The sequence below is a fragment of the Xyrauchen texanus genome, chromosome 40 (assembly GCF_025860055.1).
Source record: "Xyrauchen texanus isolate HMW12.3.18 chromosome 40, RBS_HiC_50CHRs, whole genome shotgun sequence".
In the NCBI taxonomy this organism is placed as follows: Eukaryota; Metazoa; Chordata; class Actinopteri; order Cypriniformes; family Catostomidae; genus Xyrauchen; species Xyrauchen texanus.
In genome coordinates, this window is record NC_068315.1 from 6,044,207 (window position 1) to 6,065,084 (window position 20,878).

Genomic DNA, 20,878 nt, shown 5'->3' on the forward strand with positions numbered 1-20,878 from the left:
CCATGTGTGGACGGAGTGGATTACTCATAAGTCTGCACATCCCAAACACCTCTTTAACCTAAAGAAGTCAAACAACATAAACCACTTTTGTGTTTATGTACAGTATATGTGTGGTAAGATGCATGTGCACACTGAGTGTTTCTGGGTGTGCTTGTACCTGTTGTAAATGTATGTACTGTTAGGTGTGATCACAATAGCATACCATTATAGTATGTGCCTTCAACAGTATACATACAGAGTACAATATTCACATTTTCTGTATGTATTTACATTAATACCTTAGGCAGGTGCTTTTATCCAAAGTGACTTATAGTGCATTCAGAATATAGATTTTATCGGTCCATGCATTAAAACTTTTTCCATCAAGATTTGAGTTAAAAATGCAAAATAACCGTGTTTGTTTCCAAGATGATAATAGGATGGCACTTGCTGAATTAAATATGCTTGCTGAATTAAATACTGTAACTTAAGGCTAAAACATATGTGAACGCAGACCTCAATTCATAGCATAATGCAAGTATGTGGCATTCTCAAAATTGCCTCAAGGGGCACTATAGCGAACGTTAAGGTGAATTGTTTGCTTTAACAGTGAGTTTTCTCTTTTAAGTCAAATACCGTCAAGGCGGAGCAACAGTTTGAAGAGAATATTGCTGAGCAAGTAAGTTAGATTTAATGTATTTTTACGGTAGCAACTACCTGAATAATAACAGATACAGTTTAATGGCACAATGTAACTCCATAACCCCCTTGAGTACTGAGGTTTGTTACCACCACAGTAACGCAAGAATGCAAGTGAAGCATGTTTAACCGGATCACGCACTGGCAATGCGTTGGTCATGCATTTGAATCTGCGATTGCGTACTAATGTAAAGCATGTTTCTGGCATTCTTTTGAGGACATGTGACAGCATATCGATAGCATGTTATGAAAGCATCCTATTGTTTGAAACATTTACAGTAGCATTACACATTGCATTCTGTTTCAGAAGGCCCCAAAAGGACATAAAGGCAGTATAAAAGTAGTCCATAAGACTCAAGTGGTCTTCAAAAACTATATGATAGATGTGGGAGAAAAACAGATCAATAGATGTCCTTCTTTACTGCAAATCTACACTTTCACTTTCACTTCCATATTCTGGTGTGAAAGTGAGTTTCACTTATATATTCAGCCACCTACTGGTGGGGGTTGGTCAAAGGTCTTAAATATTGAACTGTTTCTCACCCACACATCTCATATCGCTTCAAAAGATATGGATGTAACCACTGTGGATTAATTTTATGCTGCCTTTATGACCTTTTTGGACCCTCTGAGTTCTGGTCACCATTCACTAGCACTGTGAGGACCAACAGAGCTTAGATATTCTTCTAAATACCTTAATGTGTGTTCTGCAGAAAAAAGTTATATAGATCTGGGATGGCATAAGGGTGAGTAAAATTAAGAAAATTTTAATTTTTGGGTGAACTATCCCTTAAAGACATATATTGGGCATATTTTTACATTTACATTTTAGACTTGTTTTGTGACTGGTGCTTACCCTTGGAAAACTCACTTCCATGATTCTAGGGTATTGAGGGTGGTTACCAGGAAATTGTTATGTTGTTGCCCAGTTGTTCTGAGTGGTTGTTAAAGTGTTTGTAACAAGGTTACTAGCTTCATGGGAAAGGAGGAGGTGAGAACCGGCTGAACAATCCAAGTAATATATTAATAAGAACTTAAACAAAATAACACAAAAACATAAACGCCCACAAGGCAGCTGCATGTGGCTCTCTCTCCCAAACTGCTGCATTCCGTTGCACTTATCCCTCTCCTTGGCTGATTAGCCCGATTGTGGTCCGGGTGTGCGTAGTCACGGCGTGGCTCCGCCCTCCTCCTCATCACAGTGTTGTTATGCAGTTGCTAGCTTATTCAGGGTGGTTGCCAGGGTGTCACTAAGGTTACCAGGTGTTACTCACTGGCCCAAGGAAGAAAAAAAAAAACACCCCCAAGTATCTATGAAATTCTGATCTCTAGAAATTAATTATGTCCTTCCTTTAATGTAAGACTATGGGACTTAGTTTTTTATTTGTATCTGCCTGCTTCAGTGTAGTCTTCAAACTCAATGGATCTGCTCTGTTTCTGACAGGCGGGTGATGCAAGTGCAATTGAGTTCACATGTACAAGCAGACAGGAACTCCACTTCAGAGTGTTGTTTATATATATATATATATATATATATATATATATATATATATATATATATATATATATATATAAAAAGTCTATCAATTTTGCATTCTCAGCTCTCCTCTCTCTCGCTCTCATGTTCTTTCTCAACAGTCTTATTGCTCATATCTTTCTGTCAATCAAAGTCTGTTCAGCAGCATGTCTTTGTGTCTAGTACTGTCGCTTGACAATGTGTGATTTTGCCTTTAACATAGTGTCTGTTCCCCACAGAGAAGAGAAGGAAATTGCTTCAATAGCCGTACACGCAGTGTTCAAACATCCATTCCGTTCTTATGTAGGAAACCAATTCACTGTCTGTTCCATTTCTCTGTTCTTTGACCTCAAAGGAATATTCTGGGTTCAATAAGTTAAGCTAAATCAACAGCATTTGTGGAATAATGTCGATTACCACAACAATTAAAGGGCGAGTTAAAAGGCAATTACAATGGAAGTGAATGGAGCCCATTTCTGGAGGATTAATAGGTAGAAATGTGAAGTTTATAATTTTACAAGCATTTAAGTGTCTTAATTATTTGATCTGTAAAGTTGTTTACATTTTACGAGTTTACAGATTTTACAACATTACATGTTTGCTTTATTTTTAGTTTATATATTTATAAAAAGAGGGTTAAGTTGGATTTTTTGTTTTTTTGGTAATTATCATTTTGCCACAAATGCTGTCGATTGATCTTAACTTGTTTTGAACCCGGAATATTACTATAAAATGTACCCTAATCAGCATACTTTGTCTATTCACACTCTGCACGAAACTGTTGCACAGCGTGACACATCACAGCAAATCAGAATATAATTTATATTTAAAGGTGAAGTGTGTAATATCTGTGGTACTAGTGTAATCAAACAGAATGGCCAAACACCCCCCCCATTTTCCACTGGTGATAAAACAGATAGTCCCGCCCCAAACTCACACCATTGGTTGAGTCAATGTTGCTGTGTCAGGCTGGTCATGATGCTTAAATAAACAAAGCAATGTTTTGGTAGTGCCTCAAAGCCACAGTGTTAACACTTGTCAGGGAAATCAACTGATCTGACAAAAATCGCTGACAAAAGCCTGAAATCTTGGGCAAATCGGAGCTGGCTCCCATGAGTGACGATCGCAATGTATGAACTATCAAAGACGCGATTTCCAAATCGTGCAATGTGAAATATGTTTTGACTGAATACAACTGCAGCGTTGCCCTACAGCCAATGAGAAAGCAAGAAACGGGGCACGGGAAGTTTCAGTGCGAGGAGTCCTGATGTACCTGCAACAGAACATCAACTAGCATGGTCATTGGACAGAAGAAATGGAGGAAAGATTAGTGGAACGTTGGCAAGAGCAAAAGTGCCTATTTGATTTTTCCTCTGAACTGTAGCACAACTGGGTGGAGAAAGAGAAGAGTTGGAGAGAAATTGCCAATTCTCTTGGACAGTCAGGTAAGCAAATAGGTAGATTTTACAGTAGGAGGTACTTTTTCATATTGTAACCAATAAAATATATGATTAAAAACATACACATCATATTCTGAAATGCATAACATATGATCATGCATTTGTTTTCATATCTCATATCACTTCTCGCATGTAATCTGCTGTGAAACGTAATTTGGAGTCCAGGCAGAGTCGTCGGGGATTCGTCAACAGTGAAATGTTTTGTAATGTGTTCACCCCTGTGTAATTTTAAAACGCTACGACTTCAGTGACAAGATAGACAGATGTCTAATATGAACTGTACCACGATCCGACGTCTTTGAAAGTCGTGTAGTGTGTAGGAGCCATAAACCGACGAGATTATTCCACCCTGTGAACAGAGACTTGATAAACAGACGTGCTATTGGTTGCTCCTCATAAACGTTTTGATTACCTCATCACATAATACTTAAGACATTACCATTTATAAGATGTTTACAACTGAATGAAGGCAATTTATTACGCTATGTACACATGTTACTTAGCATGGCAGTAGGGTGATGGTATCTTTAAAAAAAGGTCTTAAATGAAAATGAAAATTTGAATCCTGTCATCATTTACTCACCCTCATGCCTTTCCAAACTGGTATAATAACAAAAGGAGATGTTTGTGTTCCATAGATGAAAGACGTAATAATACAAAGGGTGAGTAAATGATGACTACAATCTACAATAACTACAATAATTTTTAGCACCCATTAATGTTCTCACCTCTAAGTAGGACATCGAGACACTGTATTGCATATCATCGCTGGTTTCTTCAATGGCTTTGAACAGGTCGTTTAATGTGCGTACATAGATACCAGGATCTCTGTCTGTTCCAAGCATAGTGTAGGTCTTCCCACAACCTGTACACAAATATACACACCTCTTCATTAGGACCACAATTTACCATAATTTAATTGTCAAGATATTATGATAAAATAATATAAAACCAAGCAAAACCCTTTTATAAATTGTTTAAAATATAATCAAAATCCATTGTCTCGAAGTGTGTGCTAATTGTATTTTATTCGCATATGTACATCAGCATGACATCAACACAAGGCACATGTGTGAAATAAGTTACAGAGAGTGAAACATAATGTTTACAGGCTTTTATCCTCTTGAGGCTGAGTACAGATTTCATGCCCTCTAAGCTTTATATAGACCCAAGTCACCCGAGTACAGTCAGTAAGAGTCACTTTGAGGGCACAGGGAAGATTAGAGCACACACGTACACGGGTGCCACACAGAGATCGGCTTTCTAGGAATCAGTCTTCTGTTTAACCCATCCTAAAGACTGGTCTATAATAAACAATTAGGCATTCGAGGCTCAGGAATCTTATGAATATAGATCATATACAGTACTTTGCTGTGCATCGTACCAATGCTCTTTAGTCTTATCTATATTGAAAAGCAAGGCCTCGAGACCATCATGGCTTTGATGATGAATCCAAAGGATACATATTGCAGCATGTTTTATAAAACAAATTCATTAAGTGCCATCCATTCGCTAGAAGATATAGTGCGTGTAAGAACTTTAGCCTCTGTGGGTGCTATGCAGTGCTGTAGCAACAAGTGAATCTTATGAAATCATGTTTCACCATTAAATCAAAAGAAACAAAATCAGAAATTGTATTCTGCATAAAAAGGAAATAAAGCTTATTTTAGGAAAATGTTAAGATTTTTTGCATTGTGACATTATTATCATTAAGATTATTTCAAATTATTTTAAATTGTCATAAAGTTGTGCATCCAGATGTTTTATTTTATATATATATATTATAATTGTTGATCTTATTTTTCTTAGTGATGACTCTCTCAATTTAACTTGCGAATGAGAATTTTTATTTTTATTTTTTTGTAGTGAAATATGAACCATGCCCGAGTGTCTGTGATTTTTACCACTCTGGCCATATGGCCACCGTGGATGTCATTTTCGAGTAAGAGCAAAATAAAAAAAAAAAGGAAATGAGGGGGGATTTGTTCATAAACTGGACCTAATGTGGGCCGATGTTAATTGTCAGGCATAAAGACCTGGGGAATATGTCAATACACATTTACATTCTCTCTCTCTCTCTCTCTCTCTCTCTCTCTCTCTCTCTCTCTCTATATATACTGTATATATCTATATATATACAGTTGAAGTCTACATACACCTTTAGATGATGATGACAGACAGACAGACAGACAGACAGACAGACAGACAGACAGACAGACAGACAGATAGATAGATAGATAGATAGATAGATAGATAGATAGATAGATAGATAGATAGATAGATAGATAGATAGTGAGTGATGTCTGTAGTAACCTGTGGGTCCGTAGGCAAAAACGGTGGCATTGTACCCTGATATAAGGCCTTCAATCAATCCTTTAGTGGTAGCTCGGTACACATCATCCTATGGAAAGCACACATAAAACATGTTTAATGAAGGCCTTTGTTTCAATATGTTATGGTAGATCGTCATCTGTTGTATATTACGTTGGGGGATTTTATTTAATTTGTTTTCAAACATGTGACAAACATAAATGCACACAAAGGTACACACAACTACGCACCTCAATGTGACCTATTAGCAAACATAAAACTTAACAATTTTAACTTTTGAATGTACACAAAACACACACAGAAACAGAATGGGCTTGCCTGTGTGGCTGAATAATCAAAGGCCACATCAAACATGTAAGTCTTCTCTCTGGATCGATGAGCGCGAAGAATATCATCGAGATCCTCCATCGGGTCCTTCAGTACCACCATCTGAGACAGAGGGACAGAAAAAATGCCTTAAATTAGATATCTTTCATTAAAGAAAGGAACATTTTGGACAATTTGCCTGTTGATGAATGCCATTCAAATGAGCCCATGGATGACTTTCCTACAAATAAACCACTAGGCTGGGTCTTGTAGTACCAAGATCCCTCCCTAGTTGGAAAGCCTCGGGTGTGGAACCTATGTCCCAATCAGCCAGGGCTTGGTAACACACACCCACATCGTTTGATGACCCATTCAAACACACAAACACAGCTTTCTCTTTGAAGCTTCTCACTTGAAATGCAGCAAAGAAGATCTGACTTTTAAAAGAGGCCAGTTATAGCAGCCCACAATGCAAACATGCAGACACTCTCTACAAACAGAGGAAGGGGAAATGTTAGGGAGACAATATGCATGAAAGAGAGGTGGAGACGAGGTACACAGAACAAAATGGTCCAGTTGCATAAGTCCAAGGGAATGGACAAAAATATTTGTGTACGGCTTTGCATTCATTTTTGGGGCATATTTTGCTTACTGGAAAGAAGGTAATACAACAGTGTACATCCAGCATGGTAATGGTCAGAAAACGTTATTTCAGTAGAATTTCTAATGCTCCTAAGGCATTTTAGAGCAAATACAGAAATATCAATATACTGTGTATCCAGGCCTGGGTAGCTCAAAGAGATCTGATGCTGACTACCACCCCTGGAGTCGCAAGTTCAAATCCATGGTGTGTTGAGAGACTCCAGCCAGGCCTCCTGAGCAACCAAATAAGCCTACAAGAATAACAAAATCTTCCAAACACTTTTAGATTTAATTTTTACAAATAAACCAGATAGAATTAGAAAGATTTATAACCTCATCACTGGGCTATCAGATCATAATCTTACTCTGGTCTCCAGAAAGCTGTCAAAAATACGCTTTAAAAATCAGAATTCAGTGAAGGGGAAATCCATGCCTTTTATCGCTCCAAAGGACATGGCCTTCATTGAAAATGAGATAAAGCAAGTAAACTGGTATGACACAATTAGTAGTATGCCCTGTGAGCCAGCCTGTGCTGATTTAATGTCGACCATTAAAGACATTATATTAAAATACACCAGGAAAAGAGGCAAGAAAACAAATAAAAAATATAATCTACCCTGGTTCAACACTAATCTCTGGGAAATAATGAAAAAAAGGTATGCTTCTTTGAAAAAGTTTTTAAAAACAAAATTAAATACTGATCACCTGATTTTTAAAAGTTTAAGAAATAAAGTTACACAACAACTTAGAAAGGCTAGAGCAAATTTCTTCCTCAATGTTATTAGTGAGGCAAAAGGAAACCCTAAAAAAGTATGGAAGAGCATTGACAAATTACTTGGAAGGGGAAAATCAGCAAATAAACACTTAAAACTCGTGGTGGATGGCTGTATTCAGGATGATGATTAGATTATTGGGGAATGTTTTAATGATTATTTTATAAATTCAATACAAGAATTGAGTCTAAGATTTCCAAAAATTCAACTTACACAAACTTTAACCTGTAGTGATTCTGCCTTCAAGTTCTCTTTAATCAACCCAGAGAAAGTGGAAAATGTAATCTCACTTCTATCTAATAGTAAAGCTAAAGATATATATGGTTGTGATACAGCTTTTTTAAAACAACACAAGACATCTATTATGATATCTCTAGCGATGATTATAAACAAGTCTTTTAATGAAAATATCTTTCCCAGTGTGCTTAAATATGCCATTGTCACCCCTGTGCATAAATCTGGGGATACCCAAGTGGTCTCTAACTACCGACCCATCAGTATTCTCCCAGCTGCATCAAAGGTTATTGAAAAGGTTGTGGCAGAACAACTAATAGCACATCTGAACTCTAAGTCTTTTTTCCATCCGATGCAATTTGGTTTCAGGAAAAAACATTCCACTGAAACTGCATGCTGTTACTTCCTTGAGGAAATTAAAATTAGCTTAGATCAAGGAGGAGTGCTGGGAGCAGTCTTCTTAGATTTACGCAAAGCCTTTGATACAGTTAACCATGAGGTACTGATACACAAATTGGGCAAATACGATATTTCAACAAATGTCCAAAATTGGATAAAATCTTACTTGATAAATCGAAAACAATGTGTGCAAATAAATGGAACATTGTCAACGTCTCTTCACTCCACTGTGGGAGTACCACAAGGATCAATTTTAGGGCCTCTGTTGTTTTGCTTATATATTAATGACCTGCCTTTGGTCTGCAAGGGCATAAACATTGTTATGTATGCTGATGACACAGTTTTATATACCCATGGGAGAAGTGCAACAGAAGTAGCCAAAAAGTTATCAAGTGTTATGAGCAAGGTTAGTGACTGGTTATATGACTCATGCCTCACATTAAATGTTGAGAAAACTGTAAATGTTTTTCACAAACCGGTCTAAATTAATATTTATCCGGAAATTTTAGTAAGTGGCCAATATATAAAACATGTAGATACATTTAAATATCTGGGGGTAACTTTAGATTCGACACTTAGTTTTAAAGGTCATGTTAAAAATATGTGCAATAAATTGAAATTTAACTTAGTAAATTATAGATACATAAGAAACTCTCTCACTACTGTTGCATCCAGTACATATCTGAATGCAATGATCATTTCCCACCTTTTGTACTGTATTACATCCTGGTCTCAAGCATGTAAGACAGTCATAAAACCCATAGAATCCCTCTATAAAAACTGCCTCAAGATTCATGATAAAAAAACACATCATTATCATCACTGTCATATACTGGTCAAATATGATCCACTTAGTCTTGATAATCTAATAAAACACTCAAATGTGTCTTTGATTCATAAAATCATATATAGTGCTACTGCTCCCCCTCTGAAAAAGTTTGTAACACTTTGCTCCGAAAAAACAGTGCGAACAACTAGAAGTGTCACAAGGGGGGAGTGTAGCCTCCCACAACGTAAAACACAATTTGGGAGCTCCTCCTTCTCATGTGTGGCCATGAGACAGTGGAATACCCTTCCCACAGAACATATCTTATGCACAGATTTTCAGACTTTTTCGGGCTTGACAAAAAGTTGGTTGCTAAGTAAGCAAGTTTGCACACATCGTTAAGATAGTGTGTGTGTGTGTGTGTGTGTGTGTGTGTGTGAGTGAGTGAGTGAGTGAGTGAGTGAGTGAGTGAGTGAGTGAGTAAGTGTCTGTGTGTGTGTGTGTGTGTGTGTGTGTGTGTGTGTGTGTGTGTGTGTGTGTTGTGTTTGAATGAGTGTCTAGAGTTGGATTGTGCTATAATGTGCTTAAGATGCTGCTAAAATTTTTTGTGTGTTTGTTGGGGAGGGGTGAAACAGAGAGTAAATAGGCTGATGGTCTCCCTGTTTCTGTATTGCTAACCTGTATATCTGTAATTACGATGGAAATCACTCTATCCATAATCCTGTGCAATTATTATTTTAAAATAATTTTAAAATTGTCATACCTGCCCAGGGACTACAGGTGGAAATTAGCAACTGTTGCTACAACCTGGCCCAAGACATATTCTCTTGTTTAACAAGTTTAATGTTTATTTGTGCATTGTCCCTGTTTCAAATAAAATAATTTCCATTCCATTTCCATTCCATTCCAAATTGGCCCAGTTAATAGGGAGGGTAGAGTCACATCTGTAGATTTCCTTGGCTACCAACTAAAGAATATTTCACTTATGGCATTTTTCACCTTGTATGGTGCTGTCGTTCTTTGAAAAACAAAATCATAATTCATAATCATAAGGGAAGAGTGGCTTAAGTGTCCAAATATGTTTTGGGGCTACTGTAAATGTTTACTATTCAGAATAAGTCAGATACTGTATGACTGTGATGTGTTTGCCCTGTGGTGTGTCTATGTGTGTGTGTTTGTTAAGATTTGATTTACTATCAGTGAAGTTAAACTGCTCTAAACCACATGGAATCTGAGTTTAAGTTATCTCACCATTCCCACATTGACAGCTGTAGAGTGGCAGATTGTTCTTAAGATACCAGTGCCAGTATACTATATATGGCACAAGAGAATCCTTATCCGACGGTTTCTCGGGAAGGATTGAGTGGGGGAACCGGAAGCATGTCAAGTTAGGTGTTGGAGGGACATGTGCATCACTCTCCTACTTAATCTATTGGGGGACTGGTTTAAAGACATAAAAGGCATAGTTTGATAGCTTGAATTTTCTAACAGAAAAGAGGCCATGGAAGTAGGGTTGGACTGCTCTTTGGGTTATCGAACCCTTGCTGAATTGTATGACCTGAAAAGGAGGAATGTCTTGATTGGAATGTAAGAACGAGAAACAGTGGAAAGGATATGGTGTTCAGCCGCTGGGTGTGAAAGGGATCCCTGACCGCTGCCCCACCACCAGGGGATGTTCTGGGATTAATAGGGTGAAACATCTGTGATGGGAGGCTCACAGTTGATGATCCCGTAACTGGATGACTGAAGGCACCAGCGAAAGTGAGGCAGGCAATAATGCCCAGCAAGTTTAGACAGCTACCTGTGCACCTGATTATTGTCCTTTGTAATAACACTTAATAATAAATGATAATTATTTTTGTTTAAAAAAATTTTATGCACAAATATTAATTAAATAAATGAGGGTGCAGGATCCAAAAATGTATCACAGCAAATAAATGAAGAAACAGCATACCTTGAGAGCTCCCATAGACAAGATTTGAATAAGAAAATTCAACATACTGTCATTGACTCTTAGACAATAATGGATAAACATGTTTTTAAAAGATCTCTACAACAAAGTAAGGGATTATGCTGGTTTAGAGTCTGTGTACTCCCTCATATAAACACAAATGGACCAACACACAATGGGCAAATTTTCTATCAGCTGTGCCAGGCTTGTAAGGACAAGATTTGTGGGCAATGAATTACTGACCTCAGGGACAGAAGAGAAGATTCTGTTTTCATGGGAAAACACAAATACAAACTGTCTCTTTGAAAAAGATGCACGTACAAGCACATGCACACAGGCGGTTTTGCAGTCGTCATGAAACTTAACAGGCGTATCAAATGCATTGTAGTGTAGTAAGTCATTCATCATCCACTGGTCTTATAATTGCTTTTCTTGTTTGAGTCCCTGGGTGCTTCTGTCTAATCGTACCTGAGAAAATAAACCCTGTGACAACCAATGTACCATGAGAGCCTATGGGAGAGACAAGCCACTATCAATATCCTTAACAAATTACGCTTTATCACTACCAAGCAACCATTTCATTAAGAGATGAAACAGCAACGTTAACAGGAAATCTAAAACACACCTCTAGATGAGACAAAATGGTTACTATAAAATCTGGGGTAAGACTGATGTCACGTTTTTATGTTTCGCTCATGTTTTGTGTAGATGTCTTTTATTTAGAAAGTTTAGCTCCTGTTCATGTCATGTGGGTTCCTGGTCATGTGATGTCCTATTTTCCCTCCATGTTCATGTGTCTTGTTTTCATTGGTTTACTGTCTTGTTTACTTATTATCAGTCTTGTCATGTCATTGGTTCATGTTTTAGTATCTAGTTATCTTGTTATTAGTTCAGTCTCGTCATTGGTTGGTTATATCATGTGGTTACTCATGTCCTTGTATTTAAACTCTCATGTTTGCCATGGTCCTTTGTCAGGCATTGTTTATGTAATGTTGTTTGGAAGCCAAGCCAAGCCAAGCCAAGCCAAGCCAAGCCAAGCCAAGCCAAGCCAAGCCAAGCCTTATGTTCACGGTCTCAGTAAGACGTATTGCTTTCAATGTAAAAACTACCAAAACAAGCAATCCAGACAGAGAAAAACAACCATTGAAATGTTGGAGTAAAAATGATTTTCAGGCTCAAAGCCATCCAGTTGTTGGGTGTCATAGCAACTCAAAGTGGTTAATGATATCAACATAACTAACCTAGGATCATTGCCTCATGTCATCTACCAACTCAAGTAAGGCACTGTCAAAAAATGGTCATCATGACTCCAGAAGTCATTATTGACCATTTTTTACAAATTGAATACACTGAACATCACATTATTCACTTAGAACCTACGCAATGTGAGTGAATATACTGGAGACTGGAAAATGAAAACAGGCGGCCGTAATGAATCGCGGACAGAACTTCAAATTTGCTATTACTTCAATATTCAAATAAATGTGTCCAAAACAAATAAAATGAAAGAAGTCTCCTGAGCAATGAAAGATAGCTGATTTGATTTTAAGGTTTCACCTGCATAAAATACAGAAGGCATTCGCCTGGCCAGATGCTAACTGCTTGACTAGTCCACTGATTCATTCATACCATAAAGGTGACATGAGAACTAAAAGAACATTTATACATCTAGAGGAAAATGTTATCACTCAGAGTTTGCTCTTTCATGGCTTGCGAGAATTGGATAAGTGAGAGAGTTCTTAATCTCTCACAAGTATCAACACTAAAATTAGTGAATAGAAATGCAATTGAAACAAATGAGACAATTGTTATCTAAGAAAAACAATCAGGATATTAAAAAAAAATCGAATCTATGATTGTTCTTTCCTACAGGTTATTACACCACACCAATACTTTATGAAATGGCTATCAAATGATCTAATTTGTTTACAAAGGCAGTGCTGGATGTGCTAATGTGTGTTGTGCTGCAACAAGCGCAGCTGAAAGGTTTGTCTAGCAAGTGCACAAAAACAAAACGAGCCATGCGTTAACGAAGGCGTGGGTGCTAAAATTAAAAGCATGGTAGTGAAATATTTCCCCCATCAAAGAGCAGCCGGAGTCTGCTACAACAGCCTGCTAATGCACCGACATGAGATCAATTAGCAATATGGTGTTATTTAAATGAGAACAAAGAACAGCACATTGTGGGGGCAACAGTGCAAGTCATGCAGGCGGATGGAGTTACCAATTAACCGTAGGGTGTAGATTTGCAGGGGAGGGACTCTGAAAGAGAATCTTGGGATTCATCCCGCTGATTAAAATGCCTCAGTGGTCGAAATGTATCATAAAGTGGTGGGGTGCTGATTGTGGAGGCTCGTCCAGGATGGCGACCAAAGAATTCCTCTCTGTGGAACTGGCACTGACTGAACTCACTGAACTAATGTAGTTCGCTAACCTATTGATTTAGCATTTGTGTATTCCAAAGAAGTATGGCAGATTTGTTGTTTATTGTACTTAGTTTTTTCTGTGGCTGTTAAATACTTTTAAATACTTACAAATATTATGATGACACATACTTCGATTATCCATTTTTTTACAAAAGACATTATAAGCATATCTTCAACATGGCTGAATAAACATTTTTAACCCTTAATGTCAGTGTGAAATGCTGTTCGAAACCAACCGCAAAGCCACAAGTCCAATTGTTTTTGGGTTTTGATCAAGCAAGATAAACCCCAGTGGAGAACAGGGTGAGCTGCTACTTAATGAATAAAATTTCCTTACTCCATCAGGTAAAAACAGAGAGAGCAAAACAGGACTGAGAAAGTGAAAATGAAAGAAGACGACCGACTGCATATTGAACGGTTATATGAGTCCACTGATGAGGACGCAGATATAAGGAGGTGTCAAATTGACCCACAATTATGCAACAACTTGACAGACAGAGCGATCTGATCCATCCAGATTACAGATTCAGGCAATGTGAAGTAAGTCAGCCGTGCTTTATGATATAAAAGAGTTTGGTTTTCCAAAGCAGCACCAATGACTCACCTCACTGATATAACTGTGATGTAACATGGGACATTCAATGCTACCTGGTGACATAAAACCCATAATGACAAATCTACTGAAGTCAGCTTGACATACTATTGTTTGTTACTACCTGGCACTACTAAACTAAATTAAAGCAATGTTCTTTCTGATGTAAGATCTTGATAAAAAAATAGACACAAGGAAAAAACCTGTGCATCTGATTTCAAGACCTTCATTATGTATTACCATTTTAATTAGAATTAAGTTATTATATCTTATTTGTTTCTTATTATGTAAAAAAGAAAATACTCATCCTCATTCTGATGACATGATTTTGAGAGTAATGGGTTGCTTAATTGTCATAAAAATAATGCAAATTAAATAAAAGTAGCTAATATATATATTGGACCAGAGATGTTCCATGAGCACTGATGGTCTGACACTATCAGCGCTTCACTGTGTGTGAACTAAACTAAAGTGTAAGAGCAGTCCAGATCTTTTAAGAGTTTCTGTTTGTCTTTTTTTTTTTCTTTTTTCTTACATTACATATGTTAGCCAGAAGGTTGTGGCAAAAGATAATTTTTGTGTGTAATATGAGCCAGTTAGTGACGTGAAGTGAAGTGAATAAGCATCAGCTAGTGTTTACACAAAACAGCTCTTCCTGATCGCTTGAATTACTACTACACTACTAAAGCTAGGAAATTGTTTTAAACAACTTTAAACAAAGAACTTCAGCATTACAGCTCATCACAGCTGAGAGACACATCAGACTGATTAATTACACAATGTGTGCTGTTTAAAATGGTGCAGGACATTGCGGTTTCTATAGTGATCAACTCTTGCGCACCAGCTACCGCAAAATAGGGAGAATTACCCCTACTTGGACGCTATTTTTCCATTGAGAAAGCTGATCTTCAGAAAGCTGACAGCATCTCTGCTTGGGAATGGCAACAGGTGATCGCACATGCTCCATCTCTCTCTGAATCACACACATACACATCCTTGTTTATTCAATAACTTGTTAGAAACAGCACAAGCCATGAGACTATTTCTGAAGTGCCATTTTTTAATTACTAACAGAGGCTTGGACGCATCATTTGGTTTGAACCAGCAACGGCAGATTCTGATCCACTGGGCAATAAAGTAGTTCCATGCACAAATGCGTTTTAATGACCGTACTCAGTTTTTCCTATTTTTTTTTATTTACTTGTACATTGAACTGTTGTATATAGGCAATATCACAATCAAAATCATGCTAAGGCACTTGGCCTGTGGCCAAATCACAGCAGCGCTGATGTAGGGCCATATCGCACTCTTGTTCGTGTGATATTGCTTATATATATATATATATATTTCAGAGAATATATCTTGGAAATACATTTATTTTTGTTAACACAATTGATGTCAACGACAACACTAGACATGGGAAGCATTTCCTCTTCCCTTTGAAAAGTTTCTAAGCTTCCTATTATGATTATAGGGTTAGTTGCTTTTTTATTATTTGCATTGAGCAATGTGTTTTTCATTTGTCTGTGATACTGTCAGAACAAACCTAAAATGGATCACAACCTACCAGATAAGCACCACTCTTTTAGAGTGCGATCTCAGCCATGAGGTGTGGACTTCTGGACAGATGTCTGTATTTATGTGTATGTCTCTTCATCACGTATAGCTGAGTTTGCATGCGTACCCATAGAGATGCAAGTGTGTGCAAGCGGCAGATAAAGCATGCATGAAGGCAGATGTGTGTGTTCACATCAATGCATGCACATATAAGGGTGTGTGTCTCCCCCTGATACTATGTCCCCTTCCTTTATTGTGCGCAAGTTGTCATAGCTACCAAGAGGCAGGTGTGCGCAGCCACGTAGACACCTGTTGCTATAAGCTTGACGGAGAATGGTGGAGAAGGGGGCATCTGTGAAATATGGGATGCAGAGAGGGAAAACTTTTTATTGCTTATTGTTTAATATATTTCTTGTCTTAAATAATTACTTGAAATGCTTAATTAAGAAATCCTTTAATTTGTCAATATGCATATTAATATGGACCATTTTAAGTAAAGAAGTGTTCAACAGTATATTGTTTTTTTTGCTTTGTTTTGTAACGAGAATTGTGAAATTGTATTGGTATTGGTATTAACTATTGGAACTTTGGCATTGTGACAAGCCAAGGTTAAAGGTTATGTTTGTATTCAATAATGAACATTTCAATGTTAATATTGTTCATTTCAATAAACATTTCAGTCTGTGGCTTGTCATATGGTGCTTAAATTGTGAGTAAATTGCAACTATTCATTTAATAATAATACAACAGCTGGTAGGCTGTCTGTAGGCTTCACAATCCATTTACTTGTCTTGCACACACATACACACACACACACACACACACACACACACACACACACACACACACACACGTGTCATATATCCTCCACACATTTACCAATCCTTAATATGTTTGGTCACAGCAGGTGTGAAATGTCTAATTATAATAGGTAGATCATTTTCTCACCTTTGCATATTACACATCATCATTACATAATTTCATCCAGGATAGGTTTTTTTTAAGTCAATTTCTGTATAAATGCATATCTTTAATCTTTGACTACAAAAAAAAATTATTATTGTCTAGGGGAAAAAAATTATTACGCATATTGTCACACTTGGGAAAAGTTGTCAATGTAACGTGCCTTTAAATGCCTATTATGAGTATTTTGCAATAAATAAAAAAAACTAGGGCTGTCAATCAATAAAACAATTATTGTATCATGTAATTGTATTAATTACATGAAATGGTGATTAATTAAACAAATTAATTGAATGTATAAATATTTGCTGAGAAAGCCCCTCAAATAACAATAATTCAATATATAATGATCAAAAATTATAAGTAGTAATATTAAAATAATGATATCTATATCTGTAAAAATAATAATACAAATAATAAAAATGTTTAAAATTATTGTGGCAGATGAGTATAGCATTTATAAGACAAAAAAATGGCTTTAGAAGACTATATTATTTATTTCCATATTATTGATTATAAGCCTTTCACTGACTTACAGTCCACAGCAATTTAATTTGTTAATCAATCTGAATGCAAGAACGTGTCCTCATCTTGTGCTGTCACTAGTGTTGAGCAAGTCTGACTATTTCAAGCTTGAATTACTCTGATGAATATTCCTTATTACGTTTATTTGTTTAATTTGTTTATTTTATTTTTTATAACTAATCGCTCAGAAATAACACATTAAATTAACAGTCCTAAAATAAACAAATAAATATAACATAATTACAAGGGTATTCATAAATGTTAGGTCAAGGCAAATTGTCAGATGTGATTGAAATAATAATAAAAAAATATATATATATATATATATATATATATATATATATATATATATATATATATATAAAAAAATTGTACAAGAAACAATGTTAAAAAAAACTCAGTGTAACAAACCCAAGCATTCATGCCACTTTTCTGAGCATCAGTTTTCACCCAATGCTGTGCTACAGAGTTTATGCAGGCGATTCACAGAGCCACACACTCACACTGCATTTGTGACGTCTACAGTCATGACGTACAAGGCGTCTTATACAATGGATCCAAACAAAATAAACCAAACCATGCAGCTCTGAATCTTGAAAAGGCTGTGACCTTTGAACGGCCCTTTCATAGCCAAGAGCTCGGCTTTAAGAAGGTGAAAGCAATCTGATGGGCCAGCCACCCCCTTCATTCCACTCTTTCATTTCTCCATTCCTTCTTCCCTTCTCCGACATGGTACCTCAACAATGGTGTCTCCTCTTACAAGGGCCTTGAGTGCATCCTCTGTTCTACTGCTACCAACCTGATACTGCCAGTTCCTTTTCTGTTTTTACGTACATAAGGCTCAGCTAACTGGCTGTAAACATAAACATTCCAGCTAGCCGAAGGTAAGATTAGCAGTGACTAGGAATGGATCGTTATGATCAACAACTGAGAAGTAATTTAGTGGAATGATGATCATGTATAGATTTTTAGTTATTTATTATTATTTACATATACTTGTATATGGTATTTCGGCAATGTGCTTTAATTAATGTGCTGATGCTGTTCAGTAAGCATTTTTGGGGAAGCTACCTTTGAAACTGTAGTTTCCCAAGCTTCAAGCCACTCATAACTCAAAGTGGTTAAACTACAAGTCAAGCTACTCTTTAAAAAAAAAAAGGCAGTTAGCTATACTACAAGCTTCCTACAAAAAGTAGCTTACTACACTGAAGTTATTTAAAGAAGAAAATATTATAACCATCGGATGATTTCAGAATGTTATATACACAGTATTTAATTAAGGTGACATTCCCTTACAAAAATGCACCATGGTTTTATTTACGTAACCATAGTTTAACCATGATATTTGTAGCAAAACCATGCTAACCAGAAAATTAACCATGGTTACTACAGTATTAAAATAGTTATACCATGATTACTAAATGGATACTACAGTATTACCATAGTAAAACCATGGTTAATTGTATCACAACCATGGTGTAAGCCATAAACCATGGTTACTACAGTCATGGTTACCACTATATTACTATAGTAGAACCATGATCAATATTGATAAGGGTTAAACAAATAGGGTGACAACATAATATGGAAAATTCATATTTTATATATATATACACTAATAAAACTAGAAAACACACCATTTTAAATAACTGAATCGATAGTTATAAACAGCAGGAATTAAATAAATATTTAGCTTAAAACAAAGTCAAAGACCCTTTAAGGCTGCGCAACTTAGTGAATCAGTGAATCGTATATGTGAACTAGTTTGTTTACATGAACCATCCGAAAAAACTGACTTACTCAAATTATTCCCAATGCAGTTCCCAACGCAAAATATAAGAGAATTCTTTATTTTACCCATTCATTTATATGAACTATCAGAAAGAACCAATACATTTCATTAACTTGGTTTTCCCACAGCTACACTAGAGAAAGAGCATGGTTTAGATGAGCGTGTAGGTTGCCAGGTTGAGGTCACAAATGGGTTGAAATTTGTATGATGAGTCGATTGTGTTAGTAGGCTTCATACAAGATCTGGCCTTGGAATAATATATTGATGTTATTATTCATATAACGAGGTTTGGGCCATTCAAATTACGGGAGTTTCCCGGGAGTAATAACAAATCGGGAGATGGGTGTGAAATACGGGAGACTCCCTGGAAAAACGGGAGTGTTGACAGGTATGCAATGCAATGTGACAAATGTTGCGTATTGTGTAAATGCCCCCCTGAAACACATCCAATTGAGGTCACGTGAACCCCAAATCAGCCTTATTATACAGGGCTTCCTAAAGTCTTAATAGTTCAGGCAACCCATGCGCTGAATAGTCGATATGAAGTTTTGCATATCCCTATTGCTTTTCCAGTACAACACAAGCCAGTTATGTGACATTTGAAAATTTGTCAAAATGCAAAGGGAATGTTGGACACTGAAATGGAGCCTTGGTTTTATGTTAGTTTTGGCTTAGCCTGTGTGGTTGCATTTACATTGCCCATTGCCTGAGTACTGTTTCCTGGCAACTTGTTCAAAACACTATAAAAAGTCCATAAATGAACGTATGCCTTCTTTTGTTCTCAAAACTGTCACAATATTATCAATTTTTACATCGAAAATCCACATCTAAGGTACTAATGATCATACAAAGATGAAGTTTCATTTAGAAGAGGTTGTTGCTCTAAGTACTTTTGCATCAACATTTGTGTTCCATGCATCAGGTCACATCAAGGCGGAAAAACATCACCAAATACACAGGCCTGGAAATGAGCAGGAGAGTCGTCGCCGATACAATCCAAGAAGAGATTCAATTAAACCGGAGGTGATAAATCCAAAACTTAATCTTTGTCAAACAACAAAGATGCATTACAGCATCAGGGTGAGGGAGATGCTACTAGTGGCTGGGGGGAGGGGTAATCGATCTCAATAAGTATTGTTAATATTTAATATTTTACTTCACAATACTATACAAATTTGCACCAATATTATTGTTTTGAGACCCAGTTTTCAATATAATATAGTTTTGGCAGGTCCGTACTGATTCTCACCCCAACGTGCTACTGTATCTTGTTTGCCTGAGATGATCCTGGCATTTATACAACTTCAGAGCTGGGATGATGGCATCCCACCAGCAAAGAATGAGGCCAGAGGCCATTGTCAGGTCAAGACAAAGAGGTCAGCATTGCACAACAAAGTGGGACAATGACCGATGGCTTAGACCACATCACAGAGATTTGCACCCCAGAGGTCTAGACAGTTTAAGTGTATTGTCAACCAAATTGTGTACCAACTGCAGTAAAAAACAAAGAAAAACAGTGCAGGCTGTACTAACACAGAAGGAAACCATTTCTCCACATTACACTGTATTCACAGCAGCTGAAGAATTCAAACTCTTTATTCTTATATTGCATATTGTATAATTTTATGAAATAAATGATATGCAGAAATGATGTCATATATTGTGAGTATTAGTACATATGTATTTATTAGTACAGTTTACAGTTAGGCTAATGATCTTATTTATTTTTTCTAATTATTATCATTATTATTATTATTTTTCTTTAAACTTTGATTTATTTTTTAGATCAAAACTATAAATTGAGCATGGATGTTTTTATCATATTGCTTTTGTCTCCATAAAAAAAATATATATATATATATATATATATATATATATATATATATATATATATATATATATATATAAAAGATTTTTAAAGTAAAATGATATACATATAAAACAATGGTATAGTTATAACCAATAAT

The 20,878-nt window shown here is 36.4% G+C and overlaps 1 protein-coding gene across 1 annotated transcript in view; it reads right to left on the reverse strand.

Moving 5' to 3' along the window:
• The window catches only part of LOC127633674 (kinesin-like protein KIF19), a 49,009-nt gene that overhangs the window by 12,300 nt on the left and 15,831 nt on the right, over window positions 1-20,878 (reverse strand). Inside the window, exons 3-5 of the mRNA XM_052112918.1 lie at window positions 6,304-6,414; window positions 5,968-6,055; window positions 4,383-4,519 (exon numbers count right to left, since the gene is read on the reverse strand). Coding sequence (XP_051968878.1) covers window positions 4,383-4,519; window positions 5,968-6,055; window positions 6,304-6,414 — 336 coding nt within the window. The remainder of the gene's footprint in view (window positions 1-4,382; window positions 4,520-5,967; window positions 6,056-6,303; window positions 6,415-20,878) is intronic.